The 22,625-nt window shown below is 45.1% G+C and overlaps 1 protein-coding gene across 1 annotated transcript in view; it reads right to left on the reverse strand.

The window, feature by feature from the left end:
- The window catches only part of sft2d1 (SFT2 domain containing 1), a 40,499-nt gene extending 19,338 nt beyond the window's left edge, over nt 1-21,161 (reverse strand). The window contains exons 1-6 of the mRNA XM_036946060.2: nt 20,955-21,161; nt 19,005-19,091; nt 16,080-16,162; nt 5,212-5,293; nt 3,562-3,597; nt 3,181-3,239 (exon numbers count right to left, since the gene is read on the reverse strand). Of these exons, the coding sequence (XP_036801955.2) occupies nt 3,181-3,239; nt 3,562-3,597; nt 5,212-5,293; nt 16,080-16,162; nt 19,005-19,091; nt 20,955-21,020 (413 nt within the window). The 5' untranslated portion in view covers nt 21,021-21,161. The remainder of the gene's footprint in view (nt 1-3,180; nt 3,240-3,561; nt 3,598-5,211; nt 5,294-16,079; nt 16,163-19,004; nt 19,092-20,954) is intronic.
- Nucleotides 21,162-22,625: the final 1,464 nt, after the last annotated feature.

Here is a 22,625-nt window from a genome sequence, read left to right on the forward strand (position 1 = left end):
CAGGCAGGTACAACAGTACGATTAGAGTCAGAGATCCTGCCAGTCAGGTTGTGTCCAGGACAGGCAGGTACAACAGTACGATTAGAGTCAGTGATCCTGCCAGTCAGGTTGTGTCCAGGACAGGCAGGTACAACAGTACGATTAGAGTCAGAGATCCTGCCAGTCAGATTGTGTCCAGGGTAGGCAAGGTACTTTGAGTCGTCAAACACAGGCTTGGATGAGATCTTTTTGGTCAGGGCCCTTAGCAAGGCTCACAAAATCCTTCAAGACCCAAGGACCTGGACTCTGAACTACTCCCCTCTGGGTGTAGGTATAGGGAACGCCCCGGCAGAAATAACAGAACTAGACAAGCCTTTATACCAGGTGTGATGCCCTTCCTAAACAGCTGGGGTTAATGTTCCCATCACTAAGGTGTGATGCCCCTTCCTAAACAGCTGGGGGTTAATGTTCCTATCACTAAGGTGTGATGCCCCTCCTAAACAGCTGGGGTTAATGTTCCTATCACTAAGGTGTGATGCCCCTTCCTAAACAGCTGGGGTTAATGTTCCTATCACTAAGGTGTGATGCCCCTCCTAAACAGCTGGGGTTAATGTTCCTATCACTAAGGTGTGATGCCCCTCCTAAACAGCTGGGGTTAATGTTCCTATCACTAAGGTGTGATGCCCCTCCTAAACAGCTGGGGTTAATGTTCCTATCACTAAGGTGTGATGCCCCTCCTAAACAGCTGGGGTTAATGTTCCTATCACTAAGGTGTGATGCCCCTTCCTAAACAGCTGGGGTTAATGTTCCTATCACTAAGGTGTGATGCCCCTCCTAAACAGCTGGGGTTAATGTTCCTATCACTAAGGTGTGATGCCCCTCCTAAACAGCTGGGGTTAATGTTCCTATCACTAAGGTGTGATGCCCCTTCCTAAACAGCTGGGGTTAATGTTCCTATCACTAAGGTGTGATGCCCCTCCTAAACAGCTGGGGTTAATGTTCCCATCACTAAGGTGCGATGCCCCTTCCTAAACAGCTGGGGTTAATGTTCCTATCACTAAGGTGTGATGCCCTTCCTAAACAGCTGGGGTTAATGTTCCTATCACTAAGGTGTGATGCCCCTCCTAAACAGCTGGGGTTAATGTTCCTATCACTAAGGTGTGATGCCCCTCCTAAACAGCTGGGGTTAATGTTCCTATCACTAAGGTGTGATGCCCCTCCTAAACAGCTGGGGTTAATGTTCCTATCACTAAGGTGTGATGCCCCTTCCTAAACAGCTGGGGTTAATGTTCCTATCACTAAGGTGTGATGCCCCTTCCTAAACAGCTGGGGTTAATGTTCCTATCACTAAGGTGTGATGCCCCTTCCTAAACAGCTGGGGTTAATGTTCCTATCACTAAGGTGTGATGCCCTTCCTAAACAGCTGGGGTTAATGTTCCTATCACTAAGGTGTGATGCCCCTCCTAAACAGCTGGGGTTAATGTTCCTATCACTAAGGTGTGATGCCCCTCCTAAACAGCTGGGGTTAATGTTCCTATCACTAAGGTGTGATGCCCCTCCTAAACAGCTGGGGTTAATGTTCCTATCACTAAGGTGTGATGCCCCTTCCTAAACAGCTGGGGTTAATGTTCCTATCACTAAGGTGTGATGCCCCTTCCTAAACAGCTGGGGTTAATGTTCCTATCACTAAGGTGTGATGCCCCTTCCTAAACAGCTGGGGTTAATGTTCCTATCACTAAGGTGTGATGCCCCTTCCTAAACAACTGGGGTTAATGTTCCTATCCATCCAGTAAGGCCAGCAGGCTGGTCTTCTTTCATCAATATATGCTGTTAGGATTTTTCTTATTGTCCATTTGTTGTCTACTGTATTTGAACGCCATTTTAAAACGTGTACATGATACGGCAACAACAAACCAAGTCAGTGAAGTAAAGGCAGGTACAACAGTATGTGCACAGTGCACGTCTAAGAGTTTACCCATGAACTGGATTCAGCATACGCACGAGCCCAGTGAGCCAATCAGCTGGCGCCAAGTCAGCTATGCTCTCGTTGACACAGAAGAGTTCAACCCCCCCCCCCCCCATCAAGTGAACTGCAGTCTGGTGATAAGTGAGCAATAGAAGACTGTGTAGGTGTGTTATGACATCGTGCAAATGTACCAAAGGAGGAAAGGTTTACTGACGTTGCAGATAGCGTGTCTCTTTTTAAGAAGGTGGATTGTGATACATTTGCGACCAAATATATGGACATCTTTCACTTTCCATAAATAATTCCCAATTTGTTCTATAAAAATAAATAAATTGAATTTGACAAACACTTCTGGTCTCCACACGTTTTTTTGGGGATTTTCCAAACTACAACTGCAAAGCCTTTGGTCAAGATAAACTGCCAACAAATGTTTCTTGTAGCTTGCTGCACCTTCCTACTGACCACCTGGCCCACTCTTCAGCAGCAAACGGCTCTAATTCATTAACGTTTTAGGGGTTCCCTCCACCAAAGGCTGTTTTCAGATCTTGCCAGAGCATAATTTGTAAATCGGGAGGTGCCGGAACAAAACGTGAGCGTGAGAGGAGGGGCTCTGAGGTCATGAGAGGAGGGTGACCTCTGGGGGGCTCTGAGGTCATGAGAGGAGGGTGACCTCGGAAGTTCTGAGGTACTGGTGCACTTCACAAAATAGATGGCATCATGAGGTAGGAAAATGATGTGGATATATTGAAGCATCTCAAGACATCAGTCAGGAAGTTAAAGCTTGGTTGCAAATGGGTCTTCCAAATGGACAATGACCCCAAGCATACTTCCAAAGTTGTGGCAAAAATGCTTTTAAGGACAACAAAGTTAAGGTATTGGAGTGGTCATCACAAAACCCTGACCTCAAACCTATAGAAAATGTGTGGACAGAACTGAAAAAGTGTGTGCGAGCAAGGAGGCCTACAAACCTGATTCAGTTACACCAGCTCTGTCAGGACGAATGGGCCAAAATTCACCCAACTTTTTGTGGGAAGCGTGTGGAAGGCTACCCAAAACGTTTGACCGAAGTTAAACAATTTAAAGGCAATGCTACCAAATACTAATTCAGTGTACGTAAACTTATGACCCACTGGGAATGTGATGAAAGAAATAAAAGCTGAAATAAATCACTCTCTCTACTATTATTCTGACATTTCACATTCTTAAAATAAAGTGGAGAGGATAGTGTTACTTACCATGTCATTGCTAAGAACTGTAGAATGCAGAAGATGATGGCCAGTCCCTTCTTTTGCCACTACAGAGACAGAACCAATCTCGTGTCTTTTGTCAAACAGCTGTGTTGTAGATTTGTTATAGTGCACACGGCAGCGTTTCCCAAACTCGGTCCCGGGGACCCCAAAAGGGTACAAGTTTGGGGTTTTGCCCCTAGCACTACACAGCTGATTTAAATAATCAACTCATCATCAAGCTTTGATTATTTGAATCAGCGATGTAGTGTTAGGGCAAAAAAACAAAAAACATGCACCTCTTGGGATACCCAGGACTGAGTTTGGGATAAACTGGGTTAGGGTCACAATGTAGGCTACTGAACTGTTTAGAGGCTTTCGGATACTTACCCAGAAAACTGCACAAAGAGTCAAAACGAGACAGAGCTGGAAACAGAAAGATAAAAACAAAAGTAAAACCTGAATATTGGTTCAATTAACATATTATCTATTCTACTGTGATTAACGCATAATTTGATTCATGTGTAATCTACTGTGAGGGATTTACTTCAGATCACCACTCAGCTTTTGAGTGTCAGTGTTTTGACTTGCCCTAACAGCAGATCAAACTTAAAGAGTAACTGACCCTAAAAAAAACTACTGTCGTTTAGAAAACAGCCTATTTGACATCCCAAAATTGACTACGAAATGTAAATAGGATAATTTTGACCCAACTTTACCACAGGTATTACGAATGAGTGAGGGAGTTAGTCACTCTTTCAACTTTGAAAACACAGTAGGATGCGTTTTAGATGCGTTCAATGACGGCCTAGTGGGTTAACTGCCTGTTCAGGGGCAGAACAACAGATTTGTACCTTATCAGCTCGGGGGTATGAACTCGCAACCTTCCGCAACCTTCCGGTTACTAGTCACACGCTCTAACCACTAGGCTACCCTGCCGCCCCGTATCATCACAGTCGTAGTAAATAAAACCTGTCCTCAAGGTAGCTAGGTGAGATAAATCACGTATCATCACAGTCGTAGCAAATAAACCCTGTCCTCAAGGTAGCTAGGTGAGATAAATCACGTATCATCACAGTCGTAGCAAATAAACCCTGTCCTCAAGGTAGCTAGGTGAGATAAATCACGTATCATCACAGTCGTAGTAAATAAACCCTGTCCTCAAGGTAGCTAGGTGAGATAAATCACGTATCATCACAGTCGTAGTAAATAAAACCTGTCTTCAATAAAGCAGCTCTCAGCAAAGTCAGCCCGAGTGAGAAAAGCTGCTGTGGGATTACTTACTATGATCGTTGTATGCGGTTGTTTAACTTAACATTAGTTGACAAGGACATCTGTGTATGTCCTTTTATAAAATGTCAATTTTATTTGTTACTAAACCTCTATTTAAACTAGGCAAGTCAGTTAAAGAACAAATTCTTATTTTTACAATGACGGCCTACCCCCGGCCCAAACCCGGATGACGCTGGGCCAATTGTGCGCCGCCCTATGGGACTCCCAATCACAACCGGATGTGATTCAGCCAGGATTCGAACCAGGGACTGTAGTGTCGCCTCTTGCACTGAGATGCAGTGCCTTAGACCGCTGCGCCACTCGGGAGCAGTGGAAGCAGACGCTAGGCTATAAGCAGACGCTAGGCTACGAGCAGACGCTAGGCTACGAGCAGACGCTAGGCTACGAGCAGACGCTAGGCTACGAGCAGACGCTAGGCTACGAGCAGACGCTAGGCTACGAGCAGAAGCTAGGCTACGAGCAGACGCTAGGCTACGAGCAGACGCTAGGCTGCGAGCAGACGCTAGGCTACGAGCAGACGCTAGGCTACGAGCAGACGCTAGGCTACGAGCAGACGCTAGGCTACGAGCAGACGCTAGGCTACGAGCAGACGCTAGGCTACGAGCAGAAGCTAGGCTACGAGCAGACGCTAGGCTACAAGCAGAAGCTAGGCTACGAGCAGAAGCTAGGCTACAAGCAGAAGCTAGGCTATAAGCAGAAGCTAGGCTATTTAACAGTTGAATACGTGGATGTGCAGTAGGTAGTTACCAACACAACACAGGTGGCTATCAGTCTGGTCGGTTCAAACATTCTCTTCAGCTGCTTCACGGGTCCCATCAGGAAACAGGTGCTGCAAGACAGATAACGCAAAACACACTGGTTACAACATAGAAATAATGCCTAATAGATTCTAGATTTCAGATTTCTAGATTTCAATAGACAACATATTAATCACACAGGCCCAGAGAAACAATTTTTTTGTGAAAAAAAATTACGGAAAATAAATGTATGATGAAAGAGATCTTTATTAAAGGGGGAATCTGGGATTCAAACAACAAACCCGCCCCACCACTTTTTCGGTATACAGCTGAGGGATGGGGCTGGAGAAATGTAACCACTCGCAAATGTATAGACGGTGCAATTACTGCAAGGACTAACCATCCGTGACATCAAGATTATTGTTTGAATCTTGTTTTGAGGCTATACAGTGTTTGTTTACAATCCCATTGTATACAAACAATGGAGTACACAATCTTATATTTGGGGTAGTGATGGAGTAAGTAAGACCGTTTGAACTAAGCTCATGAGTCAATTAGAATATACTCTTCAATAATCAAATGGCTATAGATGAGTCATTAAATAGATGTAACAATCACAGATTCCCCATTTTAAAAACAGGGGAAAAAAATGCCATTTACATAATTGACAAGCAAAACAAATACATTGTCATTTCAACGGTGTGAATAGATATTCTGTGGCGGGTTATATAATAAGCCATCTATTAATGGCTACAGCTTGTAAGGACATTACATGGAACACAGTCACATTTAAACCCACGTACAACAATCCTCACCCCGTCTCCCTTACATGATCAGTCATCAGTATCATTTGTTAAGCACCCACCCATTTCATTTCCAGCTCTGATGGATCTATTTTTTGAGTGCATCTGTCATCTTTATCAAATCATCACTTCCTCCCACCTTTTTTCTGCTCCCCCCCCCCCCCCCAGCTCTAGAGAGAGGCATCCATTTGACCTACGACCCTGCTTTCACACAAAGACCCTGGAGAGAGGCATCCATCTGACCCATGTCATCTGCTGGCCCCCAAAGACCCTAGAGAGATGCATCCATCTGACCTACGACCCTGCTTTCACACAAAGACCCTGGAGAGATGCATCCACCTGACCTACGACCCTGCCTGCCACCTCTCCATCTAGCCAACTGAATGTGTCATCTTCAATTTGATGGCGCTGTGTGTCAGTGTGTGTGTGTGTATATATGTGTGTGCCCGTGCGTGCTCATCTGAGTGGGCTGTGTGTTTGCAGAGCATCACATCCGTCTATCTGTAACTGGTGACGCAAACGGGCTCTCAGACAGCCACAGGGGGTGAAGTGGACTGATGCTGAGGTAGAGAAGGGGCTGGTCATGAGGCAGGTCATGAGGTGATCAGGTCAGATGATGAGACAGAAGAACGCCGTCTATCTGTGACTGGTGACGTGGGCAGGAAGCCTCTGACAGCCACAGGGTGAAGGAGGGGGAGAGGAGAGGAAGGTGGAAGAGGGGGGAGAGAAGAGGAGTGGCGGAGGAGAGGAAGTGGAGCTGAGGGGAAGGAGAAGATGTGGAGCTGAGGGGAAGGAGGGGATGTGGAGCTGAGGGGAAGGAGGGGATGTGGAGCTGAGGGGAAGGAGGGGATGTGGAGCTGAGGGGAAGGAGGGGATGTGGAGCTGAGGGGAAGGAGGGGATGTGGAGCTGAGGGGAAGGAGGGGATGTGGAGCTGAGGGGAAGGAGGGGATGTGGAGCTGAGGGGAAGGAGGGGATGTGGAGCTGAGGGGAAGGAGGGGATGTGGAGCTGAGGGGAAGGAGGGGATGTGGAGCTGAGGGGAAGGAGGGGATGTGGAGCTGAGGGGAAGGAGGGGATGTGGAGCTGAGGGGAAGGAGGGGATGTGGAGCTGAGGGGAAGGAGAGGATGTGGAGCTGAGGGGAAGGAGAGGATGTGGAGCTGAGGGGAAGGAGAGGATGTGGAGCTGAGGGGAAGGAGAGGATGTGGAGCTGAGGGGAAGGAGAGGATGTGGAGCTGAGCTGAGTGGAACGAGAGGATGTGGAGCTGAGCTGAGTGGAACGAGAGGATGTGGAGTTGAGCTGAGTGGAACGAGAGGATGTGGAGCTGAGCTGAGTGGAACGAGAGGATGTGGAGCTGAGCTGAGTGGAACGAGAGGATGTGGAGCTGAGCTGAGTGGAACGAGAGGATGTGGAGCTGAGCTGAGTGGAACGAGAGGATGTGGAGGGGAGCTGAGTGGAACGAGAGGATGTGGAGGGGAGCTGAGGGGACGGGGAAGGGCTTAAGGTGCTCAGTGGAGCAGGAACATTATTAAAGCCTCTAACCACGTTTCCATCCACAGTTTTTATGCGCGTAAAGTCATACCGTATATAAAAACATGACAGCTACAACGTAAACAGGAAGTTCCGGTACAATTTTCTAAAATAGCGACAGATAATTTGTTCGACATGGTGGGGTCTTTTTGTGTCTGTAAAATGAATAGTGCGAGAAATAGAGGTGGAAATTCCTTCAAGTAAGCGTCGTGGTGGCTGCTGCATTCTGGTAAATAGTGTCACCATCGTCAAGAACTGTCAGGAAAGTTGACTGTATAATCTGCTTCCTGCTGTTTAGGGAGAGGCAAGATCTATTTTAAAAAGTCCACTTTAAATCTTAGTTTTTTTAACTAGCTCATCAGTCTGTTTTTTAAAATGTTAAATCCTTTGTCAATCCAAAAAGCCCAGATATTTATAGGAACCTGATGATTGGGGGGGACCATTCAATTAATAAATATGAAGTCCAATTGAAACATCTGTGAGAATTTTGTGGGAACTCATGAGTGATCTAGAACCACAGGTACATCATGAACTAGCTAACCTGGGAAAAGTGCAGAGGTGCGCAGTGTGTGTGTGTGTGTGTGTGTGTGTGTGTGTGGGTTCTCAGGCAGACAAGCTTTTCAAACAGAGCCAGTTTGAGTAGTAGTAACCGTTAAAGTCACCACTACATAACCATCATATGCTGAAGGGCTTGTGAGCCTAAATATTATACAACGTGGCACTTACTAACCTGCATAGCCGAATATACACATTGGTTGAAAAATGACAGTCTGAGCACTTCCACTTCCTATGAGGACATACTGGACAAAAGCACCGTCTTAGCTGCATTTTTAAAAATTTTAACCTTTATTTAACTAGGCAAGTCAGTTAAGAACAAAATCTTATTTTCAATGACGGCCTAGGAACAGTGGGTTAACTGCCTGTTCAGGGGCCGAACAACAGATTTGTACCTTGTCATGTAGGGGGGTTTGAACTTGCAACCTTCCGGTTACTAGTCCAACGCTCTAACCACTAGGCTACCCTGCCGCCCCTACGCTACCCTGCCGCCCCTACGCTCTAACCACTAGGCTACCTGCCGCCCCTACGCTCTAACCACTAGGCTACCCTGCCGCCCCTACGCTCTAACCACTAGGCTACCCTGCCGCCCCTACGCTCTAACCACTAGGCTACCCTGCCGCCCCTACGCTCTAACCACTAGGCTACCCTGCCGCCCCTACGCTCTAACCACTAGGCTACCCTGCCGCCCCTACGCTCTAACCACTAGGCTACCCTGCCGCCCCTACGCTCTAACCACTAGGCTACCCTGCCACCCCTACACTCTAACCACTAGTCTACTTGCCATCCCTACACTCTAACCACTAGGCTACCCTGCCGTCCCTACACTCTAACCACTAGGCTACCTGCCGTCCCTACACTCTAACCACTAGGCTACCTGCCGTCCCTACACTCTAACCACTAGGCTACCTGCCGTCCCTACACTCTAACCACTAGGCTACCTGCCGTCCCTACACTCTAACCACTAGGCTACCTGCCGTCCCTACACTCTAACCACTAGGCTACCTGCCGTCCCTACACTCTAACCACTAGGCTACCTGCCGTCCCTACACTCTAACCACTAGGCTACCTGCCGTCCCAAATGGTACCCTATTCCCTACATATGTGCCCTGGTTAAATCTAGTGCACTACATTTCATTTGGGACAAAGGCCCAGTGTAAACATGACACCACTGTTTGTGGTTCAGAACAGTAACCAGGAGTTAGCACACACAAGACACTGTCCCCCAGTTTGTTTCACACAGCTTTGTCGCTGCGTAAACACACACACGAGACCTAGTTAAGCTGCAGCTGGCCCAGAACAGAGCTGCACGTCTTGCTCTTCATTGTAATCGGAGGGCTGATATTAATACTCTGCATGCCCAGTCTCTCTTGGTTGAAGAGTTGAGGAGAGACGGACTGCACCACTTGTTGTTTTTCTTAGAAACGCAAATGTTTTGGAAATTCCAAATAGTTTGTATAGTCAACTTACACACAGCTCTGACACGCAGTTATCCCACCAGACATGCCATCAGGGGTCTTTTCACAGTCCCCAAATCCAGAACAAATTCAATAAAGCGTACAGTATTATATAGAGCCATTATTGCATGGAACTTCCTTCCAGCTCAAATAAACAGCAAACCTGGTTTCAAAAAACAAATAAAGCAACGCCTCACAGCACAACGCCTCTTCCCAATGTGACCTACTGGTTGTGTGTATGTACTGACATGTATGTGGAACTGATAGATGCACACACACACACTTTAAAAACATTAACGTGTATGTAAATTGTAAAGTCTTTTGTCTGTAATGCCTTTGTTGTTGTGTCGGACCCGGTAAGACTAGCCCCGGTAAGACTAGCCCCGGTAAGACTAGCCCCGGTAAGACTAGCTGTTGCCATTGGCGTAATAAATTCTAATATTTTTATTTTTTTAAATGACACCTGAAACAAAGAGACGTGAGAGTTTCCTGTTAGTCACAAAATTGGCACTGTGTCAATCCGTCAAGACAGCCATACACGATGTTGAGACGACACGACACCTGTCTCTGACTGTAATAACTAGAGGTCGACCGATTATGATTTTTCAACGCCGATGCCGATTATTGGAGGACCCAAAAAAGCCGATACCGATTAATCGGGGGATTTTTTATATTTAATTTTAATAATGACAATTACAACAATACTGAATGAACACTTATTTTAACTTAATATAATACATCAATAAAATCAATTTAGACTCAAATAAAAAATGAAACATGTTCAATTTGGTTTAAATAATGCAAAAACAAAGTGTTTGAGAAGAACGTAAAAGTACAATATGTGCCATGTAAGAAAGATAACGTTTAAGTTCCTTGCTCAGAACATGAGAACATATGAAAGCTGGTGGTTCCTTTTAACATGAGTCTTCAATATTCCCAGGTAACAAGTTTTAGGTTGTAGTTATTTTAGGAATTATAGGACTATTTCTCTTTACGATTTGTATTTCATATACCTTTGACTATTGGATGTTCTTATAGGCACTTTAGTATTGCCAGTGTAACAGCATAGCTTCCGTCCCTCTCCTACCTCCTACCTGGGCTTGAACCAGGAACACGTCGACAACAGCCACCCTCGAAGCAGCGTTACCCATGCAGAGCAAGGGGAACAACTACTCCAAGTCTCAGAGCGAGTGACGTTTGAAACGCTATTAGCGCGCACCCCGCTAACTAGCTAGCCATTTCACATCAGTTACACCAGCCTAATCTCGGGAGTTGATAGGCTTGAAGTCATAAACAGAACAAGAGCTGCTGGCAAATGCACGAAAGTGCTGTTTGAATGAATGCTTACGAGCCTGCTGCTGCCTTCCACCGCTCAGTCAGACTGCTCTATCAAATCATAGACTTAATTATAACATAATAACACACAGAAATACGAGCGTTTGGTCATTAAAATGGTCGAATCCGGAAACTATCATTTCGAAAACAAAACGTTTATTCCTTCAGTGAAATAAGGAACCATTACATATTTTATATAACGGGTGGCATCCATTAGTCTAAATATTGCTGTTACATTGTACAACCTTCAGTGTTATGTTATAATTATGTACAATTCTGGGAAATTAATGACGCCCTTTGTTAGGAATAAATGGACTTCACACAGTTTGCAACGAGCCAGGCGGCCCAAACTGCTGCATATACCCTGACTGCTCGCACGGAACGCAAGAGAAGTGACACAATTTCCCAAGTTATAAGAAATTCATGTTAGCAGGCAATATTAACTAAATATGCAAGTTTAAAAATATATACTTGGGTATTGATTTTAAAGAAAGGCATTGATGTTTATGGTTAGGTACATTGGTGCAACGACAGTGCTTTTTTCGCAAATGCGCTTGTTAAATCACCTGTTTGGAGAAGTAGGCTGTGATTCAATGATAAATTAACAGGCACCGCATCGATTATATGCAACGCAGGACACGCTAGATAAACTAGCAATACCATCAACCATGTGTAGTTAACTAGTGATTATGTTAAGATTGATTATTTTTTATAAGATAAGTTAAATGCTAGCTAGCAACTTACCTTGGCTTCTTGCAGCCCTCATATAACAGGTAGTTAGCCTGCCACGCAGGCTCCTCGTGGAGTGCAATGTAAGGCAGGTGGTTAGAGCGTTGGACTAGTAACTGGAAGATTGCAAAAACGAATCCCCGAGCTGACAAGGTAAAAATCTGTTGTTCTGCCCCTGAACAAGGCAGTTAACCCACCGTTCCTAGGCCGTCATTGAAAATAAGAATGTGTTCTTAACTGACTTGCCTAATTAAATAAAAGTGTAAATATATATACATACATACATTCATAAAAAATACAAATAAAATAAATAAAAATCGGCAAATCTGTGTCCAAAAATACTGATTACAGATTGTTATGAGAACTTGAAATCGTCCCTAATTAATCGGCCATTCTGATTAGTCGGTCGACCTCTAGTAATAACCAATCAACCAAATTAATTTTAGCAAGCAGAAGCACAGTGGCATGGAAACACTCCCAAATAAAGGAAGAAACTTAGAGGAACCAGGCTCAGAGAGGAGGAACCAGGCTCAGAGGGGAGGAACCAAGCTCAGAGGGGAGGGCTCAGAGGGGAGGAACCAGGCTCAGAGGGGAGGAACCAGGCTCAGAGGGGAGGAACCAGGCTCAGAGGGGAGGGCTCAGATGGGAGGAACCAGGCTCAGAGGGGAGGAACCAGGCTCAGAGGGGAGGAACCAGGCTCAGAGGGGAGGAACCAGGCTCAGAGGGGAGGAACCAGGCTCAGAGGGGAGGAACCAGGCTCAGAGGGGAGGAACCAGGCTCAGAGGGGAGGAACCAGGCTCAGAGGGGAGGAACCAAGCTCAGAGGGGAGGAACCAAGCTCAGAGGGGAGGAACCAGGCTCAGAGGGGAGGAACCAGGCTCAGAGGGGAGGAACCAGGCTCAGAGGGGAGGAACCAGGCTCAGAGGGGAGGAACCAGGCTCAGAGGGGAGGAACCAAGCTCAGAGAGGAGGGCTCAGAGGGGAGGAACCAGGCTCAGAGGGGAGGAACCAAGCTCAGAGGGGAGGAACCAAGCTCAGAGGGGAGGAACCAAGCTCAGAGGGGAGGGAAAGATTCTTATGACTTGGGGAAGAATCTGTTTAGAAGCCTCTTGGACCTAGACTTGGCGCTCCGGTACCACTTGTCGTGCGGTAGCAGAGAGAACAGTCTATGACGAAGGTGGCAGGAGTCTTTGACAAATTTTAGGGCCTTCCTCTGACACCTTCCTAGATGGCAGGAAGCTTGGCCCCGGTGATGTACTGGGCCACAATGTTAGCTAGCTTGTGTTGTGGTAGTGTGGCAATGGAGAAAGCTGCAGCAGCTGTTATCAATTCAAGGTGGATGTTGTTGCTAATTTGTTAGCATAACCCTTTTCAAGATTAACTTTCAAACTTGGTTTACAAATGAACATCATCTGGTGAGTGGCACTGTTTTTTTTGTTGCTGCTAGCTTGCTGTTAGCTATCTCTTTGAAAATAATGAAACATTGTTGCATTTTAACTTTAGATCACCGGTTAGTGTGATGAATGACTCCTTGCTGACCCCAGTCCACCTAGTCGTGCTGCTGCTCCAGTTTCAACTGTTCTGCCTGCGGCTATGGAACCCTGACCTGTCCACTGGACGTGCTACCTGTCCCAGACCTGCTGTTTTCACCTCTCTAGAGACAGCAGGATCAGACCTGTTGCACTACAACCACTGTGATTATTATTATTATTATCTGACCATGCTGGTCATTTATTAACATTTGAACATCTTGACCATGTTCTGTTATAATCTCCACCCGGCACAGCCAGAAGAGGACTGGCCACCCCTCATAGCCTGGTTCCTCTCTAGGTTTCTTCCTAGGTTTTGGCCTTTCTAGGGAGTTTTTCCTAGCACCCGTGCTACTACACCTGCATTGCTTGCTGTTTGGGGTTTTAGGCTGGGTTTCTGTACAGCACTTTGTGACATCAGCTGATGTACGAAGGGCTTTATAATGTGATAAAATATATTTGCAATGGGAAGTAATAGCTGGTTTGTTAATTTCATTTCGTACATGAAATGGTTGTTCTTTTGTAACGGTATGATTTCATGGGGCCTACTGATTTCATGGGGCCTACTGATTTCATGGGGCCTACTGAAGTGAATGGGATGCTTATTCTTTACCATGATCTGATGCTGGGTGTGACTTCTGTCTCCTGTCTATCAGCCCTGTCTATCAGCCCCATCTATGTGTTTGACCAAAATGGTCTCTCCTTCAGCACCATGGAGTGCACAGTTTATTACGGTCTCTGTCTGTTCAGCACCATGGAGTGCACAGTTTATTACGGTCTCTGTCTGTTCAGCACCATGGAGTGCACAGGTATTACAGTCTCTGTCTGTTCAGCACCATGGAGTGCTGAAGAGTCCTGGTCCCTCTGAAGACCTAGGTCCTATAGTCATGGTTCGCCACTGTGTACAAGTACACCCGCGGGACAGGACGCTAATTCTGTCACAGGCCCTTACCCACAATCCATCTCCTTAATGCTGAGTGCCAAGCTGAGAGGTATCGGGTTCCATTTTTTTATTGTTGAGTCTTTGGTATGACTTGTATCTTGGAGAGTCACATGTGATATGTTTATCTGACAGCTCAACTCTGGATTCTTAGATAACAAACTAAAACCCAACAGACCTGTTCCACCGTCAGCGATTCAACCCAACACATTACTGCACAGCATGTCCTGAACTATAGAAACCCTATACCACAATGAATCCTAGAAATCTGCCCATTGTGTCCAGGACAGTGAGCGCATGGGGCCACATGTTTCGTCTGTGATCCCTGCGGGAAATTAACCTACGACCTTGGTGTTTGTTAGTGTCATGCTCTTACCTACTGAACCACACAGGACTACTACACAAAGCTCAATAGGGAAACCCGTCCGCCGTGCATTCTGTTCTGTCTCAACATTTAGAACAACTACTGCATAGTAGGGCGGACCAACCAAAGTAGTCTTACTGACACCTGAACCAGAGAAATAGAACCACTAGAACAGGAACCAGATCTCATTCTAATTCCATAACTTGGAACACCTCTTCGACAACTAACTCAATGGACACTAGGGCAGCTACTGACTGACTGCTACTGACCGACCGACTGCGAGACTGCTACTGACTGACTGACTGACTGCTACTGACTGACTGCTACTGACTGACTGCTACTGACTGACTGCTAGTAGCAGTCAGTTTCTTCCTAGGTTTTGGCCTTTCTAGGGAGTTTTTCCTAGCCACCGTGCTTCTACACCTGCATTGCTTGCTGTTTGGGGTTTTAGGCTGGGTTTCTGTACAGCACTTTGAGATATCAGCTGATGTACGAAGGGCTTTATAAATACATTTGATTGCTACTGACTGACTGCCACTGACTGACTGACTGCCACTGACTGACTGACTGCCACTGACTGACTGACTGACTGCCACTGACTGACTGACTGCCACTGACTGACTGACTGCCACTGACTGACTGACTGACTGCCACTGACTGACTGACTGCCACTGACTGACTGACTGACTGACTGTCACTGACTGACGGACTGCCACTGACTGACTGACTGCCACTGACTGACTGACTGCCACTGACTGACTGACTGCCACTGACTGACTGACTGCCACTGACTGACTGACTGCCACTGACTGACTGACTGCCACTGACTGACTGACTGCCACTGACTGACTGACTGACTGCCACTGACTGACTGCCACTGACTGACTGACTGACTGCCACTGACTGCCACTGACTGACTGCTACTGACTGATACTGACACTGACTGACTGATACTGACACTGACTGACTGCTACTGACTGACTGACTGCCACTGACTGACTGACTGCCTGCTCCTGACTGACTGCCTGCTCCTGACTGACTGCCTGCTCCTGACTGACTGCCTGCTCCTGACTGACTGCCTGCTCCTGACTGACTGCCTGCTCCTGACTGACTGCCTTACTACTGACTGACTACTACTGCCTACTACTGACTGACTGCCTACTACTGACTGACTGCTACTGACTGACTGCTACTGACTGACTGCTACTGCCTACTACTGACTGACTGCTACTGACTGACTACTACTGACTACTACTGACTGACTACTACTGACTACTACTGACTGACTGCTACTGACTGACTGCCACTGACTGACTGCCACTGACTGACTGCTACTGACTGACTACTGACTGACTACTACTGACTGACTACTACTGACTGCCTGCTACTGCCTGCATTCCAAATAGGTGATGGGACAGGCAGATGAATAATTGTTCAAGTCTGGCATCCTAAAGTCAAGTTAGATGGATAGGATGGAACTTCCAGTTACATTTCCTCACAATTCATTTTAATTGAAGACATTCCCTTTCTAGGCATCTATTGAAATGTAATTGTAACAAGTAGATGCATTATTCATTAGGTGAAGCTCAATGGAAAAGGCTTTGTCTTTAGCTCTGGAAAATCATGAATGAATGACTCACCTGGAGAGTGCAGCAAGGTTACCTAGTGTGTAGAACACAGCAAACAGCTTGGTGCCATTGGGTAAGAACAGCAGTGCAGTGCCCTGGTTGAAACACACACAACATGAAATCACATCCATGTCCACCTAGGTATCATTCTACCATCAGTCTGTATACCAGTCTGATCTGAACCAATCAGATCGTTTCCAAGGTCTATAAAACTCCTGGAAGACGAGAGGTCAGATAGATCAATGTAACCTGGAATTAGGCTATTTGGTAAATATCAGGTAGTTCAAATGTTTAAAAATGCTAATCTTTGTATTGCTTTGTTATTGCATTTTCAACTTAAATTGCACGGTTCCCTGAAAATGTTACAACTACAATAATGTGACACTATCGCCACCTAGTGGTAAAACACCATATCAATCTCCACACTGACTTCCTGGTTCACAAAAACCGGATCCTTGACTCATTTAGGTTTCTTTTTTGTTGTTGATCATATAGGCTAGGGCTCTCCAACACTGTTCCTGGAGAGCTACCTTCCTGTAGCTTTTAACTCCAACCCTGTTCCTGGAGAGCTACCCTCCTGTAGGTTAACTCCAACACTGTTCCTGGAGAGCTACCTTCCTGTAGCTTTTAACTCCAACCCTGTTCCTGGAGAGCTACCTTCCTGGAGAGCTACCCTCCTGTAGGTTTTAACTCCAACCCTGTTCCTGGAGAGCTACCCTCCTGTAGGTTTTAACTCCAACCCTGTTCCTGGAGAGCTACCTTCCTGTAGGTTTTAACTCCAACCCTGTTCCTGGAGAGCTACCTTCCTGTAGGTTTTAACTCCAACCCTGTTCCTGGAGAGAGACCCTCCTGTAGGTTTTAACTCCAACCCTGTTCCTGGAGAGCTACCCTCCTGTAGGTTTTAACTCCAACCCTGTTCCTGGAGAGCTACCCTCCTGTAGGTTAACTCCAACTCTGTTCCTGGAGAGCTACCCTCCTGTAGGTTTTAACTCCAACCCTGTTCCTGGAGAGCTACCCTCCTGTAGGTTTTAACTCCAACCCTGTCCCTGGAGAGCTACCCTCCAGTAGGTTTTAACTCCAACACTGTTCCTGGAGAGCTACCCTCCTGTAGGTTATAACTCCAACACTGTTCCTGGAGAGCTACCCTCCTGTAGGTTTTAACTCCAACCCTGTTCCTGGAGAGAGACCCTCCTGTAGGTTTCAACTCCAACCCTGTTCCTGGAGAGCTACCCTCCTGTAGGTTATAACTCCAACACTGTTCCTGGAGAGCTACCCTCCTGTAGGTTTCAACTCCAACCCTGTTCCTGGAGAGCTACCCTCCTGTAGGTTATAACTCCAACACTGTTCCTGGAGAGCTACCCTCCTGTAGGTTAACTCCAACCCTGTTCCTGGACAGCTACCATATTGTAGGTTCACTCCAACCCTAATCTAGCCCCCTAAAATGAATCAGCTTAGTCCCAACCGGGGTTTGAGTGAAACCCTACAGGAGGGGTATCTCTCCAGGAACAGGGTTTGGAGAGCAGTGATATAGGCTATTAGATAAAAGGTGTCTCCTTGTGGAAGAAACCATTGTGTTCAACACCAACCTTACCTCATGTGATCCAGCTCCTTATGAAAGCATGTAAAGAGTAATGGAGAATAAAAATTCAGAATTAATGATTTAACACATTCCCCAACTAGGCCTAAGAAGGATCGATGATGAATGAGGATTTATATTTTATTTTTTATAAAATCATACTGTCTTATGTCCACACAACTTCACTTACAGCCTGCAGGCTTCATAACCTGTTACAAGCATGTATGAACCTATATAAACAAAATATAAAAATGGTGTTATCCAAAATGGAACATTCTGTTGACTCGTGATTTGAGGTCTTCCGTTATGAATGGCTCTCACCAGTGTTAAGGACATGGTGTGAATAATCAGTATGCAGAGCTGTTATCAGGACAACTGTTCTGTCGGCAGGCCAGCCCATAACCACACTAACAGAGGAGACAACTGTTCTGTCGGCAGGCCAGCCCATAACCACACTAACAGAGGAGACAACTGTTCTGTCGGCAGGCCAGCCCATAACCACACTAACAGAGGAGACAACTGTTCTGTCGGCAGGCCAGCCCATAACCACACTAACAGAGGGGACAACTGTTCTGTCGGCAGGCCAGCCCATAACCACACTAACAGAGGGGACAACTGTTCTGTACCTGGCATCACTGGTATCATATTGTGTTCTATTGTAGTTTAGAGCCATCACTAATCTATTGTAGTGTACAGCCATCACCAGTATCATGCTGTGGACAGAGACTCGTTCATTGAGGTCTATGGCAGAAGGGAATATACTGTACACTGTAGATGAGGACATGACTCTTATGAGAAAGTGTGGATGGAAACAGCTGTGGGCATTGGAAGGGAAGGCGGAATGTGCAAACGCATATGAAAACAGACAGAGAGATAATAAGTCCTTCCTGTACACTACATGACCTAAAGTATCCGTATTCATAGTCTCTCAAAGTAGTGCTGATCTAGGATCAGTGTCACCTACTAAAGTACATGAACAGTGTGGGAACATGTTCCTAGATTAGCAGCACTCGTATAGAGTGTATGGGAACTGCCAAGTATAGAGCTAAAACAGCGGGATAGAGGTAGAGTCGACTTTAGTGACCTGTCAAAACAGGCTCATGAAGACTGCCAGTCTGTTTCGGGGGCTAGGACCAAACAGGAAGTACAAGGCATCATGCTGAGACAGTTTCTTAATAGCCTAGAGGCCCTTGCCTGTCTCAGAGTAGTACTGATCTCAGATCACTTTTGCCTTTTAGATTATATGGACAGGGGAGACCTGGTTCTATCCCATATGTAGAGTACAGCCAGGGTCAAAAGTAGTGAGGGAAAAGTGAGTCATTTCAGACTCACTATAATGCTGAAATAGGGCGAAATCTCACCAGTATGGAGCACAGGATCCCTGAAACGAAGCATATGACGAACCACTTCAGCCGGGTGCTGTAGCTGAGGGTCGAGGCATCCAGGACCTGAGGAGAGAACAATGGTAGGATGTCACAAGACAGACGGGCAACGACCCAACGCAAGCACAGACCCAGGGACCCAAGGTCTCTCTTCCTACTGATGCTTCTACCATGCTGATCAGTGGCAAAGGAGAGAGAAAAATATAAAAGTTTGACCTATTTGAACACAGAAAAACAAGACAACTAATGTAACGTATCTTTAGAACTTCTATGACAGCAGCACGAATCAATCTTTGCTTCTGATGTCACAAGACAGGAAAAATAAAGCCATGGTTGTACTGTAAATCAGCTGAGCAACACTGAACTGTTTTGAACCAATGCACTGTTTTGAAGTGTACATTGCTAGTCAGGGAAATGAACACACGTGAATTCATTAGATAAAGGCGGACTTCTTGTGGGACAAAACCACGGTGTCCTTATGAAGGCATACAAAGAGCAGTGTTGCATACAAATACACAGGATTAAATGATAAGACATTGTTAGCCATCACAGCCATACAATTACATATATGATCAATGTACTAGCGAGCTAGCATGTGTGTCGTGAACAACAGCGTCAGCAACAACAGTAGAATCGGTGGTTCGCCTTCAAAATAAAAGTCCTCAATTGAAACTGACGCAAACTGATAGAAATAGTGGAATCATACCATAATTGGAATAAATAACGCTAAACAAGGTTTGAATGTTGTTATATAAATTTAACAAAATACAATTATTAGTTAGTTTGACCCCAAAAACGTTTTAAAGACATGTTTCACTCTGTCATGATAGAGTATTGTGTTTATATGCGTGAGAATTGTTTTTATTTAATCCATTTTGAATTCAGGCTCTAACAACAAAATGTGTAATAAGTTAAGGGGTATGAATACTTTCTGAATGCAGCGTATGCACTGTACTGCCTAACCTATGAAATGGGTTTCAGCCTACTCCGTGACACCCACAGAACACGACGATGAAGAGTTTACGCAAATATTAGCGTCTAAGCTCTTATGGCAAGACCTTCATACTGCACTGAATAGTGAGGTGATTTCCCAGTCAAAGTCCTGCAATAAGAGCTAAGAGGCTAATAGTTGTGTAAATGCTACATCGTTGTGTTCTGTGGGTGTCATGGAGTAGGCTGAAAACCCATTTCATCGGTGCACAATCGATAGGTTAAGCAGTCCAGTGTATATTTATTTTATTTAACCTGTATTTATTATGGGTAGGGGGTTCATATAAGTATGCCTCCAATGCAATAGTCAATTCTAATACATCCCCAGTCTGATTTCAACTGACTTTCACACATTTTTTCCGCCAAAATGAAGTAACGGTCTTTTGTTGAATTGATTTAACATTCCAACCTGGTTTAGCATTATCTAGTCCAACTGTGGCATGTTTTCACAAATGGTATCCGTTTTCATCAGTTTCAATTGAGGACTTGTATGTTTTTGACGACAAAAACCGCCGAGTCAAATGTTGTTCACGACACACTGGTCTAGCTACCAAACTATCTCAGCACAGTCGACACATATGTGAGGTGTATCAATGACAATAAGGTGCAAAGTGGTAGCTGAAATACTCGTGACGAACAACATTTAAATGATGCTATTGATGTGATTAACGGAAATGCACCGTCACTCAAAACAAAACAGATATATATATATATATATATATATATATATAACCACTCGATTCGTCATGTGTCAAGCCAAGGTTTTGCGTTGGCAAGCTATCCGGGATCCTTGGGACGTCCCTATCCCAAATTAAAGTTGCAATGTACACAGGGTAGGGTTTAAGTAAGGTTCACGGGGTTAAGTTTAGGGTAGGGACATCTTAAGGTTTCATCATAGCACTGACTGATAAAGTACGACGTTCTTGCTGTGTTTGTTACCTGCGCCGTGAGACCCGTTTCCTCGTTGTCTTCTCGCCCCCCCATCATACTACGAAGCTTGTCCATCGTTGATAATAACTATTTATGTGGATTATTATTTGTTTGTAGCTAAATGAGCTAGCTAGACAGCGAAACTAAAATGCAATGCTAGATTGTCTAGTAAACCAACTTCCTTCGACTTCACGGATGGGCGTATCTATGTAATACTACGTATGCTACCCAGGCAGCGCGACATAGAGTTTAAAACTAGATGTTCACTTCCATGGAAAATATTGGTGCTATTCTTTACAAATCTTTGTGTTTTAGTGGAAGAAGTTTAAAATGTTTTACTTAAGCCAATTAGTTACATTTAATCCAAGTTACATTTAATAAAATAATAGATTTATTTGATAGACTACACTATCGACCTTATTACTTTAGATCGTCGGGCAGTTAGAGCACATTATTTTATCACAAATAACTACACTCAGACTACTGAACTTGTATACACTCTCCTACTAGATTACCACGGTATATGCAAACTGTAATAACAAAGTACAGTAGACAAGGAGGCATTGTTGAAGTAGTGTTCTGATTTCAGATTTGAATATCAGTTAATTAGACCAAGGTGTTAATTAACCCTTTACCTTTTTATCTACAACACCTTGTTGAGAAAAGTGGTCCAGGTAGCTGATTTGGGTCAAAAGTCACATTGTTTACTCATTATTTAATGCTTAGAATGTGCTCGCCATTGTTATAATGTGAAAGTTGTGAAAAGTTGAATTACAGTTTAACTGTGGAAAGTTATCTAAACTAGGGTGTGTTTGTAAATTCAGAGCTGTGTCAGATTGTCTGTTTTTTTAAACATTTCGCTCTAGGAGAATTCAGAGCACACACTGGACGAGTCGGGTTGATCAGATCGATCCGGCCTCACAACCGCACCCAAGATAACTGACTGAAGTTGGCCAGCTTGCTAGCTACTTCCAGACACAAATGAGAGAACACCTGACTCTGACCATTCTACTCACCCTAGCAGAATTGGTCAGGCTTTTTTCATGCTATCCAGAGCATTGGTGACTGTAACTGTGCTGCTGGCAACAATTACGTTTTTGTTCTGTTTCCTATGGATTGGTGGTAGATATTTCTGTTCTTCTGATTTGAATAGCAGAGAAGTAGACCCGTTAAGAGCTAGTCCAGGTTAGCCTAGAATCCTACTCTAGCCGCAAGTTTTCTGTCCAAAAACGTTCATTTAATATCAACTGGTTCATATGAAGAGAGTGGCCGGGAATACTCTGTTACTACAGATGCTGCATTTTGGTTTCCCATGTTCTGTATTGGATCCAAAGCTAACACCCAAGGCAGCTCTTCTAACTGGGAGCATGCTATCGATAGATCCAAAGGATTTGCTAGGGACACATCAAGCAAGGAGCGTTTGTAATGTACTGCACTGTGGAAAGAAAAACATGTTTTATTCAGTTGCATTCATATAGGCTGTTTGTAATAGGTGAATTACCCTATCTATCTTCCCTATATTCATGACCAAATAGGCCTTGCTTTACTGTGTCGGGCGCTGTCCATTATGCTGTTACAGTGGAGATGGGATACAGATTTCATTTCAAAAGCACTTAATGGAAACGGAAATTAAACTCATGTTTATTGTGGTATAGCGTGGAGGGGGGCTGTGGAGCCACT

The sequence above is a fragment of the Oncorhynchus mykiss genome, chromosome 16 (assembly GCF_057628025.1).
Source record: "Oncorhynchus mykiss isolate SJ-2025 chromosome 16, ASM5762802v1, whole genome shotgun sequence".
NCBI classification, from domain to species: Eukaryota; Metazoa; Chordata; class Actinopteri; order Salmoniformes; family Salmonidae; genus Oncorhynchus; species Oncorhynchus mykiss.